This window comes from Lacerta agilis, chromosome Z (genome assembly GCF_009819535.1).
Source record: "Lacerta agilis isolate rLacAgi1 chromosome Z, rLacAgi1.pri, whole genome shotgun sequence".
Taxonomy (NCBI): Eukaryota; Metazoa; Chordata; class Lepidosauria; order Squamata; family Lacertidae; genus Lacerta; species Lacerta agilis.
In genome coordinates, this window is record NC_046331.1 from 17,587,434 (window position 1) to 17,604,119 (window position 16,686).

At 45.7% G+C, this 16,686-nt stretch overlaps 1 protein-coding gene across 5 annotated transcripts in view; it reads right to left on the reverse strand.

Moving 5' to 3' along the window:
* Positions 1 to 662: 662 nt before the first annotated feature.
* EDA (ectodysplasin A) overlaps positions 663 to 16,686 on the reverse strand; it is a 56,268-nt gene continuing 40,244 nt past the window's right edge. Inside the window, exons 3-8 of one of the 5 annotated variants that reach the window (XM_033137442.1) lie at positions 8,115 to 8,141; positions 6,023 to 6,184; positions 5,487 to 5,521; positions 4,615 to 4,666; positions 3,779 to 3,909; positions 663 to 1,412 (exon numbers count right to left, since the gene is read on the reverse strand). In XM_033137442.1, the coding sequence (XP_032993333.1) occupies positions 1,161 to 1,412; positions 3,779 to 3,909; positions 4,615 to 4,666; positions 5,487 to 5,521; positions 6,023 to 6,184; positions 8,115 to 8,141 (659 nt within the window). In that variant the 3' untranslated portion in view covers positions 663 to 1,160. The remainder of the gene's footprint in view (positions 1,413 to 3,778; positions 3,910 to 4,614; positions 4,667 to 5,486; positions 5,522 to 6,022; positions 6,185 to 8,114; positions 8,142 to 16,686) is intronic. The other 4 variants (XM_033137440.1, XM_033137439.1, XM_033137438.1 and 1 more) reach the window with 4 other exon arrangements.

Sequence of the window (16,686 nt, forward strand, 5' to 3'; positions counted from 1 at the left end):
TCTACAATTTCCCCAAACTCCGACTGAAGCCCTGACCATTCCAAACACAGCATCCAAAATCAGGTTGGAAAAAGTTTTATTTGCAATGGAAAATATTGACAATTCACGTAAACTTACATCCCTGTCTATGTACATTATGTATATTCTATATACAGACCATACAGTGGAGAACATTGTGCTGACCCAGAGAGCAGCTTCAGGCCCCCACCATACCCGCCTGGCCGTTTGCTCTGTGTCCGTGGACCCTTTTGGCCACCCTAAGCTGCAGCGGGGAGCTGAACCACCACCCTACCAGCATAGTCAAAACCCGAGGAGTTTGCAGGGGAGGAACAATTTTTCATTTCATCTATGGCATTCCCTCCCGCAGGAGGCAGTGATGGCCAACAACTTGGATGGCATTACAAGAGGGTTGGACAAATTTGTAGAGCAGGAGAGGGCTATCAACGGCTACTAACAACTGTGGTTATGTTCTACCTCCACATCTGGAGGCAGCAGTGTTTCTTAAAGTCACTTGCTGGGGTGGTGGAGGTCCTTGATATTGGGGGATTGAGTGGGTGACAACTTTTGAGTACCAGAGTTAGAATTAAAAATATTTTCCCACAAAGTGGGTAAAAGGTATGCATCAAACCCATGTGCAGTGTCCTCGAGCACCAAATGTTTTGTGGGATCCTTACCAATTGCAGCCTGTTCAATATCTGACTACATCTGAACATGAAAAATGTGTTCAGCAACCTCCTATTGAAGTACTGGCACCTCTGTTTGTTCCCCCAGCTTAGGGTTGGTGATGCTGACACAAGTCTGCCTGCTTAGCCTGCAAAGGTCTGCATTTCCTCTTAAACTCAACTCAGGGGGGCAGTGAACTGACTCAGGGACAGGTTACTGGGCACAGGGTGCCTGAATATTCCACAACAATTGGCACAGACAGGCCATGGATCACATGGCTCTATATCCAGGAGTCTCATTCTAAGATCCAACGTTTGCTTGCCAAAGAGAACTGACTGATATGATCCTGCCTCAGCCTCAGTTTCCCCTGGTGTATGCTAGGGGATCTCCTTTTCCCTAATGCAAAACCCAGAGGGGACCCCCTTTTTATGCCCTTCCTTCCTGCTGCTGCACCAATGAATAAATATCCCTTGTCCGTTCTCCCTGTCCAAGTCCCTCTAGGACGCTGGAGCATCTCCCAGCCGTATGGCCCCAAAGAAGGTGGTGTGCTTGCTCATGTTGATGGAGATGTCTGCGTGGACCATCTTCACGGCGATTTTCTGCCGGGCTTTCAGGAGGCAAACCCCGGCTGTGTAGCAGGTGTTGAAGTTGGTCTTGCCCGTCTCGAGGCTCCGTGTGCACTGCAGGAAGGGCCTCTCGTCCACCACCACCTCGTAGCTGGCGAAGTCCGTGAAGTTGATATAATATACCTAGACAGGGGGGAAAGGGCATTATTTTAAGAAGGCAAGGGGGCCAGGCTAGATGACCCTTGGTGTGCCTTCCAACTCTACAATTCTACCTCTGTTTCTAAGGGCAACTGAAATGCCCAAGTGACCTTCAATCAGCACATTCCTTGTTCAAACAAATGAGGAGCCCTAGAGTATTTCATAAGAACTTAAGAATAGCCTGCTGAATCAGGTCCATGGCTCATCTAGCCCAACATCCTGTTCTCATATAGGCTGAACAGTTCCTTGTGGGAAGCAGGACAAGAGCACAAGAGCAATACTCTCCCCTTCTGTGGTTTCCAGCAACTTGTGTTCAGAAGCACTGCAACAGCATAGCCCAGCAATTGTGGCTTGTAGGCATCAATAGTCCTCCCCTCTTCCATGAATTTGCCTAACCCCCTTTTAAAGGCAAGTTGGTGGCCATCAACTGCCTCTTGTGGAGTGTGAATGTCACAGTTTAACTATAAACTGTGCCAAAAAGTACTTTTAAAAACCTGTTCTAAACCTTCCAACATTAAGATTCATTGGATGTCCATGAGTTTCCAGTGTTGAGAGAGAGAGAGAGAGAGAGAGGAAAGCTTTTCTCCCTGGACCTTCTTCATGCCAAGGCATCATTTATAAACTCCTATAATGGTTGCCTCTTACTCACTGTTTATCCAAACTAATAAGCCGCAAACACGGCAACTTTTCCTCACAAGGGAGTTGCTCCACCCTCTTGATCATTTCCTTTGTATTGCCCTACATCGTGCCAAGAGGAGCAAGAATGGCTGGGAGTCTTGCACCGTTTTGATAAAGCACGAAAACGTTTAGAAAGCCAGCCATTAAAAAATGCTTCAGCAAGCATTGCTACCTCTCCCCTTTCAGAAAAGGCAAGAGGGTCTTATCTGACTTCCGCTTGCAGAAGGGAAGCAACTGTTTTAAAACTCTAGGAAGAATGCAAGAACATGACAGACAGAACCTAGCAGATGTTGGAGGGTAATGCCTGATAGCAGTCTTCCAACATCTGATGTGCTGGTGGAGCCAGCTTTCTTCCTGCTGCTCCAGAGAAGGCCCAAACCAATGGAGTCAAATGACAAAACCTTATGAAGAACTTTCTGAGGGTAAGAGCTGTTCAAGAGTGGAATAAATGGGCCTTGGAAGGTGCTGGACTCTCCCCTCATGGGAGGTTTTTAAACAAAGGTTGGATTGCCATTGGGGGTTGGACTAGATGTCCTCTGGGGGTTCCTTCCAACCCTACAATACTATGACACCTGTCTTCGTACGCAAGCAACTGGACTGAAAACAAAGCACCTTCTTCTGTCACGGTGTTCTCTCTCTGCCTCCCTATTTTGGGAATAGGAACAGAACACCTTTTCCAGCGGGGTAGCAGCATGGAAGCAAAATGTCCCAGACTGGGAGGAAAAGGATTTGGTTAATTGGCCAAAAACCTTTTTGAAAAGTGTATTGCAATCTAAAAGCATCTAAAGGGCAGAGCTTGAATGACCATCAAAAGAACTGTACTCCCAAGGGTCATCTAATTCACCCCCTGTAATGAGGAAACAACAGCTAACGTTCTGCATAGTGTCTATGCAAATGTCTGGCTTGTCCAAGACTTTATTCTTACCAGTGATAGAACTCAGAGATGGAGAATACTTTTTATGTTTTAGAAATCTTTATTACTTGTAAATTGGATCTTTGCATGAGTGATACTTTACTATCCCTTCAGAGCTTTGCTGGATACTTCTGTCCTTCCAGGCTGTGATGCTTTAAAATGTTCCATTCTTGTTTTAAGAAAACAAAAATGTTCCATTCTTGTTTTAATTCCTTTTGTTACGTTTGTACCTTTTTTTTGTTTGTTAACAAGCCAACAAAGTATTATTTTTAAAATTAAAAAAGGATGTTAACATTTCTTTATCTATCAAATTTATATCCCATCTTTTGCTCCATGGAGATCAAAGTGGTGTACATGGTATATTCTTCATTTAATTCCCCACAACAACCCTGAGAGGTAGGTGAGGCTGAGACTGGCCCCGCAAGGTCACCACTGAGTGAGCTTCTTTGGCTGCATGAGTAAAGTGCACTAGGACCCAGGAGAGACAAGGGTTCACATCCTCCACTTGCCTATTAAGTTCACTAGGTACGACCTTGGGCGCCAGTCACTCTCAGCCCAATCTACCTTTGCAGGGTTGTTGTGAGGATAAAATGGGGAAATATATGCATGCCACCTTGAGGTCCCTGGAGGAAAGGTAGAATAGAAATAGATTTTAAAAGTAAGTAAATTAGACACATTCTGCTTGCTCCAAAGCCGCCCCCGCCCCGGACGACCCAGGCGGTTTTGCATTTCAGAGGTACCATACTCAGACCGTACTCACTTCTACCTGACTATAGACGAAGTAGGTGCCGTCCACCAGCACCTCCAGCTCCCCGCTACGGGCATGCAGCTTGAAGACACGGGGGTTCAGGGCGAGGCGGGACCAGTCGTTGAGGACTCCCCCTGAAAGATCTCAGTATGAGAAAATGGCAGTCACTCAGTACCCGTTGGGATGAGGAGAGACAAAACACCAGAGCAACGTGAACACAGGCAACAACCGCTTGGCAGGCAAGCGGATGGGGGCTTGGAAGGAAGAGTTTTTTAACCAGGGGTCGGGTGGCCACCTGTTAGGAATTCTTTAGATGCATTGCAGGGGGTTGGACTGGAAGACCCTCGGGGCCCCTTCCAACATCACCATTCTATGCTTTGCTGGAGGTTTTTAAATAGGTTGGATGGCCATCTGTCAGGTTTTCTTGAGCTGTAACTCCTGAACTTGCAGAGAGTTGGACTAGATGACCCTGTGGGTCCCTTCCAACTCTACAATTCTGATTCATTGGAGGCTTTTAAGCAGAGGGTGGTTAATGACCTGTCCGGAGATTCTCTAGCTGGGATACCTATGTTTGCAGTGGGTTGGACTGGATGACCCTTGGTGGTTCCTTCCAACCCTATGATTCCATAATTCACATGACGTTTTTAAGGGATTTTTGAGCTGCGAGGCCTGCCTTGCAGGGGGTGAGACTAGATGACCCCTGGGATCCCTTCCAACTCTACAATACTCGCATTCTATGGCCACGTGGGATGGGCCTTTTCTCCCCACACCCACCTTGTTAGAAGATATGGAACCAAAGAAGGAAGAAGGGGTGCAGTTTCCAAAGTCCAGTTCCTCAGGATTCTTACCATTCTTGACTTGAATCGCCGATCCTTGCCCTTGAAGGTGAACAACAGCTGGCTGTAAATTAAAAGAGAACCACTTGAAATTACTCTGCTAGGCACACATAAATCAGCTGTGCCAAAGATTCCTGCATTACTTGCGATTCCTGCACTTGAGAATTTGTTGGACTAGATGACTCTTTTGTTCCCTACCATCTCTGCAATTCTAGGAATATATTAGAGGTTCTGAATGACCAAGGGAAATGTTCTTTGGGATTCAGATAGGCAGAGATTATCACCATAGTTGCTCTTCAACAATTTTTAGTTACAGGAAGAGTGTGTGCTTTTAACCTTCAGGAGAGGCTGCTGTTTCAGACCAGTGGGGCCCCACCTAGTCCAGTATGTTGTTCTTGTAGCAGCCAAATACCCTTAGGAGCCCAAGAATTGAGATAGACTGCCTCTGGACTTGGAAGTTCCATAAGAGCATTGGAAGAGCCTAGCTAGATCAGGCTCCCAGCCCACCTAGTCCAGCATCCTGTTCTCATAGTGGCTGACAAGATGCCCTAAAGGGAAATCAGCAAACAGAACTCAAGCATAAAAGCTCCCTCCCCTCCTGTGGTTTTCAACAACTAGCATTCAGAAGTACTGCTGCCTCCAACTGTGGAGAGAGAACACAGCCATCATGGCTAGTGTCCATCAATAACTCTCTCCTCCTCTGCTAATTTGTCTGATCCTCTTTTACAGCTATCTAGGTTGGTGGCCATCATTGCCTCCTGTGCTTAACTAAGAAGGGCTTTTTTGTTGTTGTTCAATAAAGGCTAGCTTTTCATGTTAAGAAGGGAGAGAGTTTTTTTGGATGACGATTCATTGCAGTTCTTCCCTCAGGATAGATATCTCACCTGTACATCTCTAGGCCCTGCTTTATCCATGGCACCTGCAAAACAGAAGGTGTATTAATATAAAATTATATATATTATATTATATTATATTATATTATATTATATTATATTATATTATATTATATTATTGCCAGGGATGACCCTGGGTCTCCCCTTCAAAGTCTTCAATGACTCATTGGAGGTTTTTCAACAGAATTTAGGTGGCCATCTGCTAGGAATTCTTGAGCTGTGGTTCCTGCATTGCTGGGGGTTGGATTGGACAGCTGACCCTTGGTGGTCCCAGTTCTACAATGCTATGAAATGCACATACACCATGTAATACCCCCCACACTTTCAGCATTTGAACCACCATGACTGGCATTTCCCCTTTGCCCAAATGTCCAGTATTGACCCACCAGAAGCTCCAGTTTTGCCTGTGAGGCCATCTTTCCCCATTTATGGTATCAGCTGATGGATGGAAGGATGGGGTTAATGCTGCCCTGGCTACACAGGCCTGTTTTGCTCTTATGGTTGCCCTTTGCTGAAGCAGCACTTACCAGTGGGGCCTTGCAGGCCAGGGGGGCCTTGGGGGCCAGGAGGTCCTGGAGGGCCGGGAGGTCCCATCACGGCGGTGCCAGGAATACCAGGGATCCCAGGGATTCCGGGGGGGCCAGGAGGCCCATGTGGGCCAGGCGGTCCTGGGGGGCCATGTTTTTTGCCTGTGGAAACAGTGTGTGTTAATTTTCGCTTCTGAACAGGGCACCCACTTTTCTTCCAACACACAAACTGGAACTGATGGGCCACTACTCTCCCCTGCCGCAGACTCTGGTCAACATAGGTTTTTTTTCCTTTTTTCCTTTTTTAAAAAAAATGGTTATATGAGATTCTGCAAAATACTATGTAATCAACCAGCATCTAATGACAATATACATAGTCCATATACAATTATAGAGCACTGCTGAATAAAAATAGACATAAAATAAAACCAAAATAAATAAACCACAAGTACATGAATGCATGGAATGTAGCGATTGGAACTATTTACAGCTTAGACATAATGGTTAAACAAGGCAGTTACAAAACATGGGTGCTATCTTGCTAAGGGAAAGGAATTCAAGAATTCGAATGCCCTGAGCCACTGTTTCAGCCATATTCATTTGTGGGCCAAGCAGAGTCTTTTGCTACGTTCCTCCTTGCTTACAAATAAGATGAAGACTGACAAAACAAGTACAAAATCGTCTGTTTTCTTTGGCCTCTGAGGACTCTCAGCTTATTAGTTAGTTTTTCCAGCAGGGCAATATCCATCAGTTTAGTGCACTAAGTAGTACAATCAGCCTCCTCTAATTTTTTTCACACAGCTCTTAAAATCTTTGAATCTTAGAATTATAGAGTTGGAAGGACCCTGAGGGCCATCTAGTCCAACCCCTTGCAATGCAGGAGTCACATCTAGATCATACATGACAAGATGGCCATCCAACCTTTGCTTCAAAACCTCCAATGAAGGAGAGTCCACTACCTCTTGTGGGAGTTTATTCTACTGCTGAACAGCTCTTACTGTCAGGAAGTTCTTCCTGATGTTTATAGTCATAATCTCATTTCCTGTAAATGGAATCCATTGCTTTGGGCCCTTGATCTGGACACGATAGTTCTGTTGATGCAGCCAAGAAAAACTTTTTGTTTTTGTTTTTGCTGCTGCTGCATCACACTGTTGACTCATGTTAATCTTGTGGTCCACAAAGACCCCTAGATCCCTTTCACATGCACAACTGGCAAACCAGATGGCCCATATCTCATATTTGAGCAGCTGGTTATTCCTGCCTAAGTGTACAACCTGACATTTGTCCCTATTGAAATTCATTTTGTTGGTTTGGGCCCAGTTTTCCCATCTGTTAAGGTCTACTGCGGCATTAGCTAGCTCTTCCAGTTTTGTGTCATCTGCAAATTGGGTGAGCATCCCCTCAATACCTTCATCCAAGTTATTTATAAAGATGTTGAATAATAACAACTGGCCCAGGACAGAATCCTGTGACACCCCATTTGCCCTTTCCCCCTAGGATGACAGGGAACCATTAGTGAGCCCTCTTTGGGTTCCGTCAGCCAATCAGCTACAAATCCACCTAACAAACACCCAAAAACCGTGGACTAGGTGGCCCTTGGGGGTTCCTTCCAAGCCTCCAATTCTAGTTGTTTAGCAGCTTTTTCTTCCTGCTGGATCACCTTTCTTTTCCTCCAGTGAGCTCTGGGGATTCTCTCCCCTTCCTTATTTAATTCCCCACAACAACCCTGTGAGGTGGGTTAGACTGAGAGGCAGTGACTGGCCCTCAGCGACACCCTGTGAGCTTCATGACTGAGTGAGATGATTTGAACCCTGGTCTCTCCTAGGTCCTTGTCCAACACTCTATAAATGCAACACAGTGGCTTGTTCTCCCCCTTCCCATTTAATCCCCATAAGACTGTGAGGTAGGCCAGGCTGAAAGGCAGCAACCAGCCCAAGGTCACCCATGGAGCTTCAAAGCTGAGTTGGGGATTCAAACCCTGGTCTCGCAGCTCCTAGTCCTCATTTAATCCCTGTAAAGTAGGTTAGCCTGAGAGGCAGTGACTGGCCCAAAGCATTGACACAGGACAGAAGAGGTCTGAATTTCTGCTTACCTTTTTTCTTTTTTGTTGGGCTTGCACCTGCAAAAGAACAAGAAGAGATATTTTAGTCACTTGAAATTACGCATCACATCTACTGACATCAATGCCCACCTAAAAGAACCATGGGGATACAGAATGACAGAATGCTGGAGTTGGAAGGGATCCCCAAAGGTAATCAAGTCCAATCCCTACAATGTAGGAATCACAGCTGAAAAGTCCCTGACAGATGGCCATCAAACTCTGCCTTAAAAACCACCAATGAATCCTAGAATGCTATTAATGTGACTAAGTCCTTTTGCTGATACCAATGTAGATGTATTGTCAAAAGAACTGGTCTTATAAATCATCTAACAGCTCATTGGAACTCAATGGAATACAGCCCCAAATCTTGCACTGGGCACTTGGTACCACTCACTCTGGAACAGAGCTAGAATTGAGAAAATGACACTTAACTTGAGATTTTGACAAGGGCTAGAGAACCTCCAGGTGCTTTTTATAGGATTTGGCATTACTTTATTACCCAGTGGAAGCATAGTTTTGAAGATAAGCCTCCTCACCAGCCTGGCAAATCTAGAATAATCAGGCAACACTGATATTCTTTACTTGCACTGTGTTATTTTCACCCACTTGCAATAGGACCCAGTTTTATAGTTCTGCTTTTCATCTCTTAATTTTCATCTACTGTTGTAACATCGTCCCTGTGACAGCCCTTCAGGTATTTGAAGATGGCTGTCACGTCACCTCTCAGTCTCTTCTCCAGCCCAAGTAGGAATGAATGATGAGATTTTGGTGCACGCATGCAGCCATCCTGTAGTCATATTCTGTGTATCATCTATTAAGGATCACACTCTGGAAGGTTCCTTGTTTTCAAGCCAAATAAAGACCTCTGAGGGTGGCTGATGCCTTCTGTTGTGTGAAAGTGAAAGGGGGCACCATCCCCATCTCCCCTCACCCCCATCAGTTAAGAGCTGGCTCTGGTTTCCCCTTTGGCAAAAGTCATTCTAGTAAACGAAGCTTTTAGTGAAGCGTCTTGTGAAACGGTTTGACATCGCCTTCCAGGAAAAGGTGGCTTTAATTACCTGGCATTAAAGGAGCCCCTCTGACCTCCTTCGCAAAACGAGGATAGTTTTCCAATCTTTCCAGACACCCGGCGCCAGGGGAGAAGCTCTTCCTATTGTAAGTAAGTCGCTGGGCGAAAACCTGGCATGTTGCTTCTCGTTTAGATTGGACTAGATGACCACTGGGGTTCATTCGAACTCTGTGATTCTATGAAAGCAGATTCCTGCTAAATGTTAGGAAGGACTTTCTGGTGGCAAGAACCGTTTTGACAGTGGAATGTTCTCCCTCATAAGGTGGTGGACTCTCCTTCCTTGAGGGTTTTCAACAGAGGTTGGATGGCCATCTGCCAGGGCTTTTTTTAAAAAAATGTGATTCCTGCATTTCAAAGGGTCGGAGTAGATGACCCTTGGTGTCCCTTTACAATCATATGATTCCACAGAACTGGCAGTTCCCCAAGACCATATTGGCTATGAGTCCTGGGAGACCCACTCACTTTTTTGAAGGCCTTTCCCACCTGGCCAGGGAAGATGGAGCTTTGACTCACTCCAGCTACAAAAGCTGAGGCTGCTGAACAGAATCTTGGGCTGGGGTGTTGTTTAGAGGGATTTGTTTTGGGCGGCAGCAGGGGGGCTTGTTTCTGGTTTCTTTCTTTCTTTCTGTATCTTTATTTTAGAGCTTGTTGTGATTTGTGTGGACATTGTACATTTTGTTGTGTATTTTTAAATGTTCTATTTATTGTTTATGACTACTTTTGCTATGTTGTATTTATGTATGGTGTGTTAGGGAGGGGTAATACCACTGGCGGAGGGCATGTCATGCTCCTTCTGGGGTAGTTTGTCCACCTTGGGGCCCCACCCTGCACTCAGCTCTCACCTGTGGCCCCTAAGAGATGTCAGTATATGACAGTGGCCACACACTGAGAAGCAGCTCCAACTGGCTAGCTAAACCAGGTGAGGGTAGCCGATGGGTCTCAAACCCTCAGTAAGTTAGGGATTTCTGCTGTGTGCGAAGATGGACTTTGGAGGATTGAACGGATGAGATCAATAATTTGTCCAAAGGTCAAGAAGGCAGTATCTGCATGTGCTGTAAAAGGAAGCAAGGGCCAGATGGGGCTCGTCAACCTGGGAAGGTAGCCCATCTAGGAGAAGGAAAACTCAGATTCTAAACCTTTGCTGCCTTGCAGCATATCTTTGGAGGAATAAAATGCTAAGGAGTAAGCCCTACACAAATCCAGTGTGGAGTCCCTAAGACAACCGTTGCCTTGTTAGCCTCCTTCAGGCTACTCCTACAGCCGAGTTGGTGGCAGACATATTGCTCTGCTTTCTTTTGGCCACATCAGTGCAGCCGGAAGGACAGCTCGGGACCTTCATACACATTGCCCAGGCTTGTGCCCCAGAGAGGTTACTTGGGTACTGCTAACACAGCAATTTGGCTTCACCGCTGGAGGTGCACTCCATTGTCTCCCGAGACAGATGGATGGCAACCATATATGTATTTTTTCAAGTTGTAAGTTGCCTTGAACATGGTTTGAACAGTGGAAAGATGGCATACAAATAAATGAATGAATCTATGTATGTATGTAATTCAGCCAGCTGCACAATATTCTGCATTTAGGCACTTTCTCATATTTCAAAGGCTACATTAAGACACAGCTATCAGTCCTTTATCTTTCACTGCTGTTTTCTGGTCTAGCACTCAGCAAAAACCTTTCAGACGGAGATTCTGGGGGACAAAAACAAGCAAAAAACAAAACAAAACCCCACAACCCCCTTTTTTGGCCCACAAGCTTTGTTTTCCTAACTTCCAGTGAAGGAAGGGCACCCCTCTTCAAAGACCCACAGGCTATTTCCTCTCACATGTTTTGCCGTGGCATGGCCAAGGATATTCAGCCTCATAGGAAATTGATGGTAGGGCCAAGTCCACAAAAATAAAAGCAGTCAAATTTGGGTGCAAGAGTCCTTTAAGATACCCTGCTCACCCACCCCAACACCAATATCATGGTCAGTGAATTCCCAATGCAGGTCCTCAAGTCAACAGGGGTGTGTGTCCTACTTAGAAAGGAATTTCTCTTCTGGTGGACCCCTCATTCACATGAACAAGCTGGCACTGGTAGGTCTGGATGGCCATGCATAAGGAAAATCCACTTGGGAAGAGCCATTGGGCAAGATCTCATAGAAACATAGAATTGCATTGTTTGAAGAGACCCCAAGGGTCATCTAGCCCAATCCCATGCAATACAGGAATCACAGAATTGCAGGGTTTGAAGGGATTAACAGGGCCCTCTCGTCTAATCACCTGCAATGCAGGAATCACACTCAAGAATCCCTGACAGTCAGCCATCTGACCTGTTTAAAAACCTCCAAGGAAGGAGAGCCCACAAACCTTCTGAGGGAGTCCATTCCACTGATAAATGGCTCTTACTATCAGGAGGTTCTTCCTAATGTTTAGTTCTTGCCATTTGAATCCATTGAATCCAGAACAATAGAAAACAAGCTTGTTCCATCTTCTCTGTGATAGCCCTTCAGATTTTTGAAGGTGGATAATATATCTCCTCTCTGTCTTCCCTTCTCCAGGCACCTCCAGGTAACATTTCAGCAATTTGTATCAGCCTCCAATTATACCACCTGATTGCATAAGAACGTAAGAAGAAGAACTGCTGGATCAAGCAAAAGGGGGCTTGCCTAGTTCTCACACTGGCCGATAAGATGCCCCAAATGGAAATCCCACAATCAGAACCTGAGCACAAATGCACTCTGCAATTGTGTGCCCCACCATCTGGTACACTGAGTATCAGGAACTGGCAGGACCATAAGGAATGGTGGGAGGCTCCAGCTGGAGAATCCCTTAGGGAAGTCTCAGAAGAAGAGGGCTCAGAGCCAGGGGAGGGGTGGTGGGACACGGAAGACAGGTCAGAGGATGAAGTCGGGGCAGAATGGTTGGATGTTGAACAAGCAACAGGCTTGAGTGAGAAGAAGAAGAGGAAGAAAACACTACAGTTATAGGACAGACAGCTAAAGGGGAGGTGGGAGTTGAGGTTGCAACAGATTCATATGAGCCTGCTGGTTCTATTGTATTCAACTCCCCACCCCACTTGCTCAGTGCTAGAAACTCAGATATATAAGCTAGGCATCAAATGGCTACTTTAACTAGGGTTACAGTCGCCAAAACAGAATGCCTAGTTGCCATTCTAGGGCCAGACGGCTCAAAAGTCGTATTTTTCAATACGACTTTTTGGTACCTGAAATTCATTCTGATTGCGCAGGTAAAATATATCGGATATACTTCTACAGGACGTGTTGCTAGTGTGTGAAAACAGTCAAGATCCAAGGATCCCCAGGCATGCATCTCCAGATGGTGGAGATGATCAGGTGCCATCCTAGTACCCAGGCATCTTCACTTGGTCTCAAGTAGCTGATAGCCAGGTGAAAAATGCACCTGGCAAATTTCAAACACTGCCCTTGTAGCTAAGGACCTTTACATATAGCAGAACAATGAGGTGGTGGTGGTGGTGGTGGGGCTCCTTGGTGGAATTTAAGACTGCAGGGAAAACAGCTGGACGTGGAAGAGACTTAAGAGGAAAGAGGGAGGACCAGATTGTCAGTTCTGGCAACTGCTTTACTTGGGCCAGTCTCGCCATATGTTTCTGTTTGTATTCTGTTTCCTTGAATGAAGAATCAACTTTACTGCTTGTCTCTTGAGTCTCTGTGCTGACATGCAGCTGAACCAGTCCTGGCATTGAGCTAGACTGCCCCTGGCATAAAGTTTCTGCTTTCACAGTCAATGTCCAGGCGAATGGGCACCTATCTAGTCCAGCATCCTGTTCTCACAGATGCCCATTACAGGAAACCTGCAAACAGGGTTCAAGCACAACAACTCTTCCCCTCCTGCGATTTCCAGCAAATGTGATTCAGAAGCACTGGAGACAAGAGCACAACTATCATGGCTAATGGCCATAAATAGTCCTCTCCTCCAAAAATAAATAAATAAATAAATAAATAAATAAATAAAATTAGTCCTCTCCTCCTACATGAATTTGCCCAGTGCTCATTTAAAGCCATCGCTCACTCCTTCAACATTCAACTTCACTGGATGCCCATCACCATGAATTGGTCCAGACAGGTCCCCTTTGGGCCTGATCCTGTAGGATGTTCTTTGGATGTTCTTATGAACTTGAAGGTGGCAGGGGTTTCCCCAACCCAATAACCCAGCATGGAAACAGAGTGCTGCAAACCTGTCTGTTCAGCCTGTCAGTGTTATGAAATTATATATGTGTGTGTTTATGTGCATAGATCACATCACACCGCAAGAATTATAAACAGAAGGAAAGTAGAAATAACTGTGAGGCAAATGCATCTGAAACGGACGGAGCCAATTCGCTTCAAAGGCAAGCTGGGGAGGAATGAGAACCATATGGGGGGGGGGGGAACGACGTCTATTACAAGATGTACATCTGTGCCAAGTGCGGTTGAGGAAACTCTTGGACGGGGCAGGAGATTCTTCCCACAAACACATTTTTTACACCCCAGAAGATGCAGGGAGCATGCCTGTGACAACCTTGGATGCCCGCAAGAGCTTGTGGAAATCCACAGAATTGTGGAATTGTAGAACACAAGTCATCTAGTCCAACCCCCTGCAATGTAGGAACCATAGCTAAAGAATCACGGAATTGTAGAGTTAGAAGAGATGCCCAAGGGCCATCCAGTCCAACCCCCTGAAATGCAGGAATCCCACTTAAATCTCCTCTCAGACAGGGGCACTTCAACCTGTAATAGAGAAGCAACTGACTTAAGTCTGCCCTAGCAGGGGCCCATTTCAAAGGGTGCTGCTGGCCACATGTGAGCATCCCACCAGTTACTTAATGAAGGGTTTCAAGATCAATGTGAAGGGAGCTCTAAAAACATGTGCTGCACCAATCCTACACAGAATCATAGAATTAGGGGACCCCAAGGGTCACCCAGTCCAACTCCCCACAATGCTTGGTAGAACTAGAAACTAATAATTACAGAGCGAGCCTTTGAGGGGGGATTTTGAAGAGGTGAATAGATTCTAGGTGACCTACAATCAGGAATGCACCATGATGAGAGAGAGTGAGAGCAGAAACATCCTGCCCATGTTTGACGAAATTGAACACTTTCCAAAGAAAGGCCCCTGTTGCACCTCTACACTACCCCATTGGAAGCCAATTCCATAACATCCCAAATAATGAAATCATATTTCATCGGCTACATTAATGTCCTGGGATATTATTTTAAACCCCTTAACATAAAAGGGGAACAAAATGGAAGGAGAGGCAGATTCAGGACAGAGAAAAGAAAGTCCTTCTTCACACAGTGCAGGGTTAAACTGTGGAACTCATTCCCCTAGGAGTCAGTGATGGTCATCTACTTGGGATGGCTTTAAACGGGGTGTGCACATATTCTTGGAGGAGCAGAGGGCTACAAATGATTATTAGCTGCAATGCCAATGCTTCTGAATACCAGTTGCTGGAATCCCCAGGAGGGGAGAAGGCTGCTTTTGTGTTCAAATCCTGCTTGAGGTTTTCTCATGAGAGCACCTGGTCAGTCACTATGAGAACAGGATGCTGGACTAGATGGGCCACTGGCCTGATCCAGCAACCAGACTCTTATGCTCTTCAATGGGCCACACCCTCACAAAGAACCAAGTTATAATCAGAGCAATTAAAAAGAAGAATTTAAGTTCCTAATGCCAAACTCACGTTTCTCCCCCTTTCCCCTTCATTCTATGACTTTATTGCAAGAATTGGCACCCTTCTTAGCTGGGAACAAATTCGTTGCAATGTTAAAATCATCTGCCTGAGTTTCCTTAGGAAGGTGGCCAAGCATTATGATCACATTCAATTTAGAGTGGGGGTAAGACCAACTCTCTCTCCTCAACTCCCTAACAGACAAAAAAAACTGAGAAGAGACTCTTCTCCAGTTCCAAGAAGTCATAGAATCATAAAATTGTAAGGTCTGGAGGTACCCCAAGGGTCATCTAGCCCCGCTCCCATGCAGGAATCAGAAGCAAAGAATCTCCTACAGATGGCCATCCAACCGCTGCTCAAAAACTTCCAATGTAGGATGTAGATGACCCTTGGAGTCCCTTCCAACTCTCTACAATTCTAATTCAGGAGCAGCAGAAAGAGACAGCTGATAATGTGTGTCCCACAGATACGTTTTTTGTGTGTGTGTTGTGTTGTGTAATAAGAGAACCTGTGGCACAGAAGACATAAGTCAAACCTCTTCTCATACTTCAGAGAATTAGCTGTAGCCTCCAGCTCATGAAGGCCTCATCTCTCTTGGAAACATTCCCAGGGCAGAGAGGAGGGGGGGGGAAACAGCTGATAACGCAAGATGGAGAGAATAATACCTTTGCAAGCTTTTGGCCCTGCCATCCTATGATCACCTTGGATATATGTGTAAATAAAAACATATACAGTGTCTTGAAGTCTCCACTGACCTTCCTTACAAATAAACCAAACCTGGGTAAGCCTGGGAACCCCAGCCCTGAGTCTCTTATCACTTGGGAAACTGTGGTAGCTGCAACACTGGTGTTGGGTGTGGGATCTTTCAATCTATGTTCAGGTTGTCTATATGTGCAGATGAAACCACATATCTTTAAAGACACCACTGTAGGTAGGGTGGGGGCACATAAATGAACTAAAGAAGCAAACTCGGTCTAACTCTGAGCATATTTTGTCTTACTGCACCGCTCACAATAAGGAGAGGCTATAGAATACAGTGGGAAGAGCCACAAGGAAGATAGGAAGTTGCTTCATGTAGAATTCAACCCACTCTTTATTCGGGGTTCATCTAGCTCAGTATTAACTGGGATTCTTTCGCTGCTATTCCTGCATTGTATGCAGCTGGACTACATGACCCCTGGGGGCCCCTTCCAACTCTACAATTCTATGTATAACAATAATGAATTTTAGAGGATAAACTCTCCCCCAAGATTTGCACAAACGGTTTCAGGAAAAAGCCAAGTTGTGGCACTGAACAGGAGGCACTTTCCAGCCTGGGACCAGTTTACCTGTGAGATTTTGCCTTACCCATACAACCACTTCAATCACCGGAAGAAGCACTGTTACAGGTGCCACAAAATCCCTGTCCCAAATTTGCAAGAACTCAAATCATTTAGTGTTGCAACACTTACGCTTTGGCACTCCCTACCTACTGACAGTGACGGAGAGCAGGTGGGGGCAGGGCTGGCGCACGTCCTGGGGGCGTGGCGCGGCGCCCAGCACGGGTGGGGGGGACAACAGCGATGGCACCCCACTGGGTTCACACTGCCGGGGGGCGGTGCGCTCCCCACACACTCCTCTTCCTTCGCCAGTGGCTACTGATACTGATATCAAGTAGGTGCCTTCGCTGTTCCCTTTTTGGTTCCTACAAAAAACATTCTTGTTTCGTTAAGCCTGCCCAGGTGCTTCGAAAGTTGATGTGTTTTAATATTTTAACTTTTGTATGTTTTAAAGTCTTGTAACTCCTTTCCTGAATATATTTTTTTGTAAACTACCATGAGG